The sequence below is a fragment of the Ranitomeya variabilis genome, chromosome 3, assembly GCF_051348905.1.
Source record: "Ranitomeya variabilis isolate aRanVar5 chromosome 3, aRanVar5.hap1, whole genome shotgun sequence".
Taxonomy (NCBI): Eukaryota; Metazoa; Chordata; class Amphibia; order Anura; family Dendrobatidae; genus Ranitomeya; species Ranitomeya variabilis.
In genome coordinates, this window is record NC_135234.1 from 419,127,593 (window position 1) to 419,139,737 (window position 12,145).

Sequence of the window (12,145 nt, forward strand, 5' to 3'; positions counted from 1 at the left end):
CAATGGACGAGAGAGTTCAGAAGCTCCTTTCCAACAAGGAGTCCTATGTGCAAATGTAACATCACTTAGAATAAAGTTTTCACTTGAAAACTGTTTGATTTCATTTTGTAATCAGCTGATAATGCTTATAACTTCACAACTGACCATTTTTTTTGTTCAAAATAAAAAAAAAGGTTGAAAACTCTGCTGTGCATAATAATTTGGAACATGCATTTTGAGTGTCTTTTTTTTTTTTTTTTAAAGATACTGTTTTCATAGGCAGTTTGTTCCAAAACATTGCAATTATACTAGAATAGTAGATGACTGGAAAATAACAATGACTGCAATTCAGATAGGTAATGTAGAGAAAATATGAGGAAATATTATTTGCATAATAATTTGGAACACAGTGTAATGCACATGTATATATGAATGTACACTTTTTACAACATGTACAGATGTAGCCAAGGTTAACCTGATAAATGCAAAATCACAGAAGCTTATCTCATTTAAGAATGTTAAGGACATTGGTGGGGAGGTGGGGTGGACAGGGGTGTCCGGAGAAGGAAAAAAGTGTGTGGTGGAGGAGGACAAAGGTGTCTGGAGAAGAGCAGAAGAATCTGGATCAGAGATATCTGGAGAAGGAGACACGTACCCAGTGAAGGATATAAGGTATCTGATAAACAGTAATATCTTTGTCGTATGTACCAATCAGACATTTCAATAGAAAGGAAAGTCTTTACTTTGTAAACAAAAATGCATTTTATATACAAAATGTTATACTGGAAATTTTACTCAGAAAAATTTGAAGGAGGACAGGAGTGTTTGGAGTAGGCAGAGGTGTCTGGATGATGACAGAGGTGTCTGGAGAAGGATGGAAGTGCTGAAGGAGGAAAAGAAGTCTGTAGGAAGACAGTCAGAATCTGGAGAAGGACAGAAGTGTCTGGAGGAGGACAGAGTAGTTTGGAGGAGGACACAGGTGGACTCTGATCTAAGTAAGAAGAGTTCATAGGCTACATGCTCTCTGATAGCTCATCAAGGAACACCTCTTAATTCCACCAGTAGCTGTGATTTATGAAATTCATTACTAACAGACAATTGGAAGCTGCTTTAATCAGACCTTTTTCACTATTGGGCCCTTGTACAGCTGCACAGGTTGCACAAATAGTATGTGCACCCATGAGTTTACTTACATAGCTAGGTACACGTCTGATTTATAGGCAATACTCAGTTTACAATATACTTATAACTGGTGTGTACATTTATTTTAATGCAATGATCAGTTGTGTTGATACTGACCTGTTTGTTCATGAAGACATATATGACAGGATTGTATACAGTGGCTGTTTTTGAGAAATATGAAGGCATTGATGCCAAAGAAGGGTCAATAACAATATCCTTATTTGTTGCCATCAACATAGCAAATATAGCATAAGGTAACCAGCAGATGAGAAAAGCCATAACCATGGCAACAACCATCCTAGACACCTCCCGCTCGGCTCGCTGAGTTGTCTCTGATTCTTTTTGCTGGGCTGCAACCTATTATAGAAGAACAAGTACTACAGTTATCACTCTGTAAGATTTCTGCCAAGATATTGTATTAATATAACTGTAAAGATAAAATAAAATAAAAAACTATTCCTAACACTATTAATTATTAGGCCAAAATCCGGGACTGTTTTGTTGAAAATTGTTGCAGGTAATGATCAAGAATTAGATGTGTAAATGTAGTTAATCCCCAAAAATTGAAAATTAAAATCAATGTAATTAATTTTTTGTGATTGGTCACATTGAACATGTGTGGGTTTATGGCATATAGCCTGGTGCCATATACTCATACATCGGTATCATTATAATAGGTTGATCCATTAGTGTATAAGGTTATTTTGTGATATTGTTCTGTACGTTACATTTGGAGTTATGCTTTTAAATGTCATTTTTCAACATGTGTTATGTTTATATGCACAGGTGACTAAATACATTTTTGCCACTGACAAAGGCTGTGTCTTAGTCAAAGGGAAACATATTCAAAATGATCTCCTGATATAAATACTGTAGGAAAGCCAGGTAGGCTAAGGTTAAATCCTAGCACTACAGATTATGTGTAGATGGATAGCTATAACTAGAAACAGGCCATAGCGTCACTGGTCAGTTGGCTGGGTGAAATTGAACAGAGTGGATTATGTTGGCTGTGTGCACGAAACTGCAAGCATCTCTGGTTGCTATGGATGATAGCTGTTTTTTGTGACCAAACTGAGACTAGCTCAGCCATATCTGAATATCTAGGGTCTGTATGTTTAATTAGCGCCTGTACAAGGCTAGGGATTTCATGTTTATGGTTTTGTTTTTGCTATTGTGCAACCAGTGGAAATAAACATTATACTACTTTTATATATATACCGTATTTTTCGGACTATAAGATGCACTTTTGTTCCCCAAAATGTTTGGGGAAAGTGGGGGGTGCGTCTTATAATCCAAGTCTGTGTGATGTGCTGTGCTGTAGAGGAGGGGGAGCAGCTCTGGAGTGGTGTCAGGGGGCTGGGGTGTGCTGCCTGCGGACTGCTGAGACAGCAGGAGGACCTGTGCTCCCACTCATTAGCCTCATGTAATATTCACTGCACCCGCTGTCCATCACCTCGGTGCTGAACCTGTGCTGAGTTGATTCACAGGGGAGCAGCGAATATTACATATGCCTGCATCTCCCTCCCCACTCCCATCATGGATATGGCCCCCCTGTCAGTCTTATATGCCCCCCTGTGCTGCTGGCAGACACATGATAAAATGACAAACACTTAACTCACCTTTCCCTGATGGCTCCGTGCTCACAGCTCCTCGGTTGCTTCCTGTGTCTGTGCTGACATCCGATCATGTGATCGGCACAGCACATTGATGACATCACTGTGTGCCCAGGTCACATGATCCGATGCCTGGGAAACAGGAAGCGCAACCGAGGAGCTGTGAGCACGGAGCCATCAGGGAAAGGTGAGTTAAGTGTTTGTTATTTTATCATGTGCCTACCAGCAGCACAGGGGGCGCATGTGTCTGCCTGCAGCACAGGGAGGGGCATGTGTCCGCCTGCAGCACAGGGAGGGGCATGTGTCTGCCAGCAGTACAGGGGGGGCATGTGTCTGCCAGCAGCAGGGGGGTGGCATGTGCCTGCCAGCAGCAGAGGGGGGGAAGCATGTGTCTGCCAGCAGCAGGGGGGTGGCATGTGCCTGCCAGCAGCAGAGGGGGGGAAGCATGTGTCTGCCAGCAGCAGGGGGGTGGCATGTGCCTGCCAGCAGCAGAGGGGGAAGCATGTGTCTGCCAGCAGTAGGGGGGGTGGCATGTGCCTGCCAGCAGCACAGGGGGTGCATGTGTCTGCCAGCAGCACAGGGGGGCATGTGTCTGCCAGCAGCACAGGGAGGCATATAGTGACCAGGGGGGCATGTGCCTGACAGCAGCACAGGGGGGCATGTGCCAGCACAAGAATGGGGGTTATATAGATACCAGGATGAGGGACATATGATTTGTAAGACGGACACTGGCATTATAAGACAGACCCCCATTTAACATAGAAAATAATTTTTTTCTCTTTTTCTTTTCCAAATTTGGGGGTGCGTCTTATAATTAGGTGCGTCTTATAGTCCGAAAAATACGGGGTGTATATATATATATATATATATATATATATATATATATATATATATATATATATATAGTAAACAAAAAGGGAAACAGCACAGAAAGATGTAAAAAAAGGACTTAAATGCCCTGTGGCATGGCAACCTTTCAGATAAAACAATCCACATCTTTTTGTGCTGTTTCCCTTTTTGTTTATGGTCTGGAAGGCCATTGGAATGCTGGTCAGGGAAGTGTGCACGCTTTAAGGTATTTTTTCTGGTGCTGTTCCTCTTTTTCTACACACACACACATATATATATATATATATATATATATATATATATATATATATATATATATATACCCTGTGGCATTATGTTCCAAGCAGCTACGCGAGAGCGTGATCCCCTACAATACATATAAGATCACATAAATGAAGACATAGGGTGCAACCTGTGTTTGAGGGAGCATTTTGTGAGAAAGAAGGGGATATATAGCAGAGAATGGGATAATGTTGCAGTTTTGCATCAGGGCCCATGATCCATTATTTATGCGCCAATAAGGAAGAGACAAAAGCATAGTCAGGTAACGTTCTGAGGTCAGAGTACCGGGAGGATAAAGGATAAGAGGTGAAAGGGGTTAAATGGGAGGATGGTCAGAACGAAATCCAAGGTCAGGCAACAGATCAAGAATATAGAACTCAAGGCACAGGAGAACAAACCTCACAATCTGATTGTACGTCTGGCAGAGTTATGGGAGTCGCAGCTCAGTTAAGAAGCATGGCAATTACATGGAATAATTAACACCTGGAGACAGTCGACGCCTCACAGTCTTAGATTGGATAGTCGAGCTGTCAATCAACACACTGACAGCTCAGCATGCCCCAGTACCAGATTGGACGGCCAAGTTGTCAGTCAGAGTACTGACAGTTTCAGCACACCCCTATACCAGATTGGACAGCCGAGCTGTCGGTAACTGCATCCCAGACACCCTGAGGGGTGGATCCGTGACAATGAAAAGTAGAAATAGAAGTCTATGGAGCTGAGAACACATGCACAAACCACGGATGGCATCAGGGTACAGTTCATGTACTGTCCGAGATTAACATTGCAAAGGTAGGAGAAGCTTTGCAATTTATTTATTTAGCCATCCATGGAAATTACTGATCAAACAGTGATGGTAAGAACTGGCACACTGACCAAACACTGATGACACTATATTTATATACATGAACAAATACAGCCATCTCAATAAAGCCTTCGAATAAAATCGAAGGTTTGTTATGCCCTGAATATCAGATTTTTTTTGCCGTATGTAAGTATACCTTAAATATATCCTAAATCAATGTTCCCCAACTCCAGTCCTCAAGAGGCACTAACAGATCATGTTTTTAGGATTTCCTTACTATTGCCCAGTTCATAGAATTATCACCTGGGCAATACTAAGATAATCCGGAAAATATGATCTGTTAGTGGCTCTTGAGGACTTGAGTTGGGGAATACTATCTTAAATGATGGAAACATGTCAGTTAAAACAGGATGGATCCAATGTATATTCAAAATACATTTTATGGTTAAGAAAGTTCTTTTCCCCAAAAATAATAAAAGTAGACTTCATTGTACATCTAGACTAGACTGGCTAATGTCAACATTACATGACTTCGCTGAATCAATGAAAGCAAGGGGGAAAAGCTAAAGTAGTGCAACAGATATTCGTGACTTATTTGAACAATAGCAAAATATTTAGTAGAATTCATACTTACTGCTCTCAATGCAAACAGGAGATTAGAATACGAGAATATGATGGTGGTAAGTGGCATAGCGAAACAAGTTCCAAACAACACCATTATATAGCTGTTGTTGTTAGTTCCTCCAGTGTACCAGTTCGGTCCGCAAGAAGTCCCCAAACCTAACACATGGCAGTAAGTTTGTTAATAACAACAAAACAACAAAGCTAAACAAAATGTGACATATAGTATTAGGTTATGAAATAGTTGGATTTCTTTACACTAAAAATCTAAAAAGCTACTTGTCTCTTCCTAATCCCAATGCGCGTTGTTGACGCAATGATATTAATCAGCTTATTCATGAAAGTAGACAGTTAAATATTAATACTAATAATCTGACTTTTATTGCTGTTGCTCAAAATTATGCTGTCATTTTGATCTTTTATCGTTTTATTATTTTTTATCACCTAAATAATTTGTAAAATATATATATATTCAATATACAAACCTACCTTCTGTAACGTAACTGCACCAGCCAAAAAGTGGTGGAGATGTCCACATAAAAGCCCAAATCCAAGTGAAGGAACATCCCATAATTGCATGTTTTTGCTGGAAACGGAAATCTCCCATGGGCTTACAAATAACTATGTACCTTTCAAAGGCTAATATCGCCAATGACCATAGACCCACAATACCTACAAATGCACAGAATATCATGTAAGTGTTACGCAATACTGAGGTTTATGTGTAATGTTGCATCAGGAATAATGACAGTTATTGTATATTAGCCTAAATGAGTTCAATTTTATTTATCGCTAAAGACACTTTGACATGAAAAAATGATTTTACCTTGCATTATCAATTTCTGATCCCTATGTACGGAATTTGCAACCTGCTTTGAGTTTCAGACTTTTCTCTTGTTTGATGTACACCTCTCAGTAATACATTCTGGATGTGAGGTCTGATTGTTCTGAATTGTGATTCCCCATTAGCTCTCTTGTATCAGTATATTCATTTTTTATTGCTCCTCATCCACTGCAGAGTTTATGATGGATTTGTGTTCTTTTTCTCATTCAGATCCTGTGTTGCAAATACTCTTCTCCCTACAGAGTGAGTGCCCTTCCATATCCTTTCTCTGATACATTTCAGCCTCCTCTCTGATTTAGGTTCTTTCCTTTTCATCAATATTCTCAGGCTGCTAAGCTTACCTCTTCTTACTAGTATCTTTAACAATACACTGCTAAGAGAAGGAAAGGGTAATGCAGAGATCTCTGACAGCCGCCAGAAGCAGTGTGCTATCCGGTGTGCGCCAGAAGCAGCAGTACTGCCAGCTATGTGTAGGAGTTGCATTTACTCTACAGCAGGAAAATAGTGGGCAATTCTTACCAAAGAGTATTTTAAAAGTTGCTAAATTTCACATTAGCAAACGAATAATACATTTTGCAAGTAAATTAATAATACAGATAATAATTATATAAAAACAATCATAGCCTTTAATATAAGACAAATTATATTCAACAAACCCAAATAGTTCTGGATTTTATAAACTATTCTCTAATTGTACAAATTCTCTGTAACAATCTTGGAAGATTTTAGTGGCTGTAAAAATGTCCTAAAATGTGTTAGATATTGATATGATCTATCTATCAATGTGATCAAACTATCCATCTGCCCCTAATGTCTGATAACTATCCAATAACGTATCAAACCTCTGGTAATTGGCTTTGTTTTTGAGTAGCTCGAGTAGCTCAGAAATGAGGTAAATATTAAGGTGCATGCGCAATTCATAAGAAACGGGGCTCTGCTGTGAGCGTGAGCTCTTAGGTCGCTTTCATATGGCTGTACAATAGTCATAATTTTCTACCAGTTTTTGTAATCCAGCAACATGGAGTCTTTCATTAAACTATTATACTAATTCTCTGTACATGCTGCACTCTAGGCTTATACGTAGGGATGCAGAAATACATTTATCAGTGCTAGTTGACAGAATTAATCTAACTAATGTGGAGCAGTGGCCTGAACTAGTGCACAGCTTGCATTAATTTTATAGCAATGACACAATTATGGCATTCTAGTTGTGACACTTAATGAGAGTCCTGTAAAACTAAATGTGTCGCAGCAAACAAACTCAATGATGCAGCAGCACAGCGCAATAACTGAGATGTATGCAATCATCAAATGTATATTTTACATTGCATTACTGCCATATTTACTAAACTTTAAACATGAATTCTTGATGCACATCTTGATTATGTTCTGTGTGACCTATTGACAAGGTGACCCCATTTAGATCCCTACATTAATTACTGTGGGTCCAATTCATTATTGCATTTGTGCCCTTTTTTTGCCTAGTTTTTTTGTGTTTTTCAACTGTTTTTCACTTGAACCTAAATCTTCTTTTAATATACACCTTTTTTTTAAGTAATTTTATATGTTTTCTCCTGTTTATTTTTATTTTCCTGATTATTGGTGGACTTTGGGGTTTCTACATTTTTTCAGCTGATTCAGTTGCGACTTTTTAAAAAGTTGCTAAATTTTTTCACAGATGTGCTTCAGAAATGTTTTTATCAATTGTGTGCCATTTAGCAAAATGTGAGATATTTTGCACTAAAAGCGTCACTAAATAGGTTACAGACAAAATTAAGAGCATTTTATTTTATGCAAAGGTCATAAACTACATTTTGATTAATATAGTACAAAAAAACGTCGGCAAGTACCACAAGACAAAAAAAATAAATAAAAGTGATTTTAAAAAATCACAAATTGTAAAAATGGCTCTATGTCCTTAAAGTATGACACTCACCTATTTATTTTTGCCTACTTATTAGATTCTGGAAGTGGTTTTATTTTGCTGTAATTAATTTAGATGGTCACTAGCTCTAAAAGTATAGTACACGAATGTAGGTGGGCTCACTCATTGTGATCAAAATGTGCACCAGGAACTTTACATTTAAAGAATTGTATTAGATTTAACAGTAATTCAATTGAAATGAATCCAAAAATTCAATGTCTGCATATATCTTATGCTACATTTATAGACAGGTTGATAACTGGATGTGGTGCGTTTTTAGACAGTTCATACATTTCTATAAGGAGCATCAATGGTGCAACCCAGTGATATGAGGAAAGATGCTCCAGAATTGGTATTTCTTAAGAAATGCAAGTATATACTAAAACAGATGTGTCAGGACTCTCACAAGAGGTGAAGGGTCCTTTAAATTGGCTAAATTTAACATAGTTAATTTCAAGAATTAATACAAAATATAATGTAAATAATTTAAATGAAAATTATGTTAGGGTATATTCACATGCAACAAGCAGACTTTATTTGAACAGGATTTGCAGATTCACATGTATGTGATGGGTCATCAATTTCAAGTTCAGTTCTAAATCTGCTGTGTGTGAACATTCCCTTGAAATGTTGAATTTCTAAACTCATGAATAAAAAGTGATTATTAATTCTTACAATACCAGTCGTCCTTGGCTTCAAATGGAATGTCATCTTACCTGTTAAAGATACCATGAATCCTTCAAATTCACACATTGTTTTGCCCATTGTAAAGTACCCAAAAATATTGTTGTAGAAGCTAATACTGCTCCCAAAAATAGTCACAAGCAAGTCAGCTACAGCCAGGTTGACAAGTATATAGTTCAGTGGAGACCTTAACTTCTTGAATTTAAGGGAGACCACGATAACCATGCCATTGACAAAGAAAGCTAAGACCACCACCAAACCCATAAGTGAAGCAATTATTAAGTAGGTGCTACGAGGGGCAAGGTGAGGCCATTGAGGTCCTTCGAATGGTCCTTGTGACTGCAGAGCCGACATGTTTGCTGATCGCATTGTATAGTAGAATGTATGCAATGAGTACGTTTCATGCAATCGAAAGAGTAAAATCTGCACACGTCTGCATGCAAAAACCCTCTTTATAAAGTCCAAGAGATTTAATGCTCCAAAGAGGATCTTTTTCTTAAAGCAGTGTAAGCTTATGCTGGTGTATTTGTAATCCACTCTCTTTTTCTTTACTTAAACAGATCAACTAGATGAAACACAAGGTGACCTGCATTGAAGAGACATAACCTAATTAGCAAACTAAGAATATAGAATCATGTTTCTTTTCTTAACAGGATTGTGATACACAAGAGGATTTGGCATAAATAGGTATGGTGTCTCTCCTGTTCTTTGTGTTGGTGGGTGTTCTCTGTGCTGTGTAAGAGCAGATTGGATATAACAGTTTTGTTTTAGGTGGTCTGGTACTATTACGCTTTATTTAAAAATGCATAATGCATAATATGCTGTATTTCATAACCATGTCAGGGATTAAAAAGTTTAATAATTTGTAAGAATTCATACTATGCAGTTAAGAAGTTTTTACATTATCCTGTGTTTCTTCAAGGTAGTACATCATATCTATCCATTGTGCTTATGTGATCTTTTATCTCCATTCCTATATTTCAAATTTAATAACTGTGGTTTTACATAGCAATCATTTCTAGAACAAACTGCTGCTTCTCAATAAAACAAAAAAGTACAACTGCTAATTGTGGCAAATTTCAGCAAAACATATACAGTTGTGTGAAAAAATGATTGCCCCTAAACATAATAACTGGTTGGACCACCCTTAGCAGCAACAACTGCAATCAAGCATTTGCGATATACTGGCAATGAGTCTTTTACAACGCTCTGGAGGAATTTTGGCCCACTCACTTTTAAAGAATTGTTGTAATTCAGCCATATTGGAGGGATACCGAACATGAATCGCTTTTTTAAGGTCATGTGACAGCATCTCAATCGGATAAAGGTCAGGACTTTGACTAGGCCACTTAAAGTTTGTTTTCTTAAACCAGTCAGAGGTGGATTTCCTTGTGTTTTGGATCATTGTCCTGCTGCATAAACCAAGTGCGCTTCAGCTTGAGGTCAGGAACAGATGGCCACACGATGTAATAGTGGCTGCAGAGCAAAATAAAATGTTTTTGTTTTTAATTTCGCCTCTTCATTTCAGAGATATATTATCAACTAAAGTATTTGGCACCCAATGAGTCAACTTTTGTTGAATTCTAGTGGGTGTTTTCACTGGAGCGGGTACTTTTTATCCCTGTACACCCATTTGGACTCTTGACAAGTTAACTCATTAGGTGTATAGAACCTTATAAAAAAACATAAAAAATATAATTTTTAAAATCAGTTTAAAATCAGGTATACAAACAACGCACAGATGCAAACACATTTACATATTAGAAATGAATTCAGGTCATGCAACAGTACTAAAGGTAGATGAAATGATGGACAAACAGTAGATAACCAGCTGAGCATGGACTTTTGACACTGGTGGTAGTAGTTGAAGAGACACATCAGTCAAGCAAGCAGATGGCATGGCCGATTTAATCATTTGCATCAGCTATAGATGAATGAAAAGTAGTGTTAAGCCAAGCCTAACACATTTAGACAAATGTAGGGTTTTCCATTCCTCCGTCAGATTACCTGGTCCGTCTGTGTGTAACAAAGCCACTGTCCACGCTGAATAGCTTCTCTAACATTACAATGGAGGATGGACATAACAGTACGCCAACAGAAAACTGGGCTAATTCTTGCCACTGGTCCAATGTGCTGACCGAAAAGTCCATGAGATTGGTGCTTAGGGTATCTGTTTGAGAAAGGACGCAGTCTACATATGACTAAACCTGGCTGCTCAGCCACTGTGTCTGTTTGATGAGGTTCAACCTGTTGTCGTGATGCCAAATAAAACATCTAATCCATACTGTAAAAATATTATAACTGCTGCGGCCTTACCTACTTATTGTATGCTTAATGCTGGCACAGGAATGGGAGCATGGAATCTGCAACAATCATAGATGGTTCTGTTGGTCAGTCATGTGGTCAGCAGGCGTGTGCTTTGCTTATTATTCTGATGATAACCAATTATAGACTCCCTTTTGGAAGCAGAAAAATAATCCCTCTTTTTCCATTTATAGCGAGGATCTAAAAGCAAGGCTTTCTAATAGTAATCTCTTTGCTTGATGGTAACAATATGCCTTTCAAGCCACATGCATTATATCATGCAGCTTGCATGTTAGCGGGTCCCATTGGTTCATTGTCTTCTGGTCAGCGTAATAGTTATCATACTTTTTACTGTGGTAGCCTTTTTCCTTGCCTGTGCCAACTCTGTTTTACCCTCTCCCTCCAAATCCTGCTGCATGTAACATGGACCCTGAAGGTCCCCAACATATGCAGGGTGATGATAAACATGTGCAATTCCATGTTAAATATGAGGGGGACGACATCTTTGATTCCAACTTGTCCCTAATGACAAATTTTGTCACCTCTTCGAAGGGCTTCAGAAGGTGACATGCCACCTTTATCAGATGAAAATGCCAGATCTTAAAGTAACCCATGCACCAGTTTTGCTGCTGGATTATATAGTGTGTCACTGCTTTATGGTGCTCATACAGAAGCTCCAACATTTCCAAAGCTGAATTCCAGCTGGTTGCAATGTCACATATCAGGCAACACTGACAGATCATTCTGGTTTTGCACAGCTGGGAGGACCTGTTTAGGCACATAAAAACAGTTAAAAATAACTGACATTTTCCTTGTCATCCAGCACCTTCCTCAAGAGGTTATATGTCTGAAAGAAATGTTGCATTATTAAATTCACGATGGGCCATACAAGGAGCATGAGTTACTTTGCCCAACTGTAAGGCAGCCAGAATGTTCAGACAACAATTCTCAGTTGCAGTTCATGTGGACTCAACCAGGGTGGGAATTGTCGCTTGATGCACAGCAGTAACTAGACCATTGTATGGCATTTGTCCCCCTGGCTCTCAAGCTGTAAAACT

General features: G+C 38.6%; 1 protein-coding gene across 1 annotated transcript in view; it reads right to left on the reverse strand.

Moving 5' to 3' along the window:
* LOC143818286 (pinopsin-like) overlaps window positions 1-9,204 on the reverse strand; it is a 46,769-nt gene extending 37,565 nt beyond the window's left edge. Inside the window, exons 1-4 of the mRNA XM_077299642.1 lie at window positions 8,816-9,204; window positions 5,821-6,003; window positions 5,345-5,490; window positions 1,279-1,518 (exon numbers count right to left, since the gene is read on the reverse strand). Of these exons, the coding sequence (XP_077155757.1) occupies window positions 1,279-1,518; window positions 5,345-5,490; window positions 5,821-6,003; window positions 8,816-9,152 (906 nt within the window). The 5' untranslated portion in view covers window positions 9,153-9,204. The remainder of the gene's footprint in view (window positions 1-1,278; window positions 1,519-5,344; window positions 5,491-5,820; window positions 6,004-8,815) is intronic.
* Window positions 9,205-12,145: the final 2,941 nt, after the last annotated feature.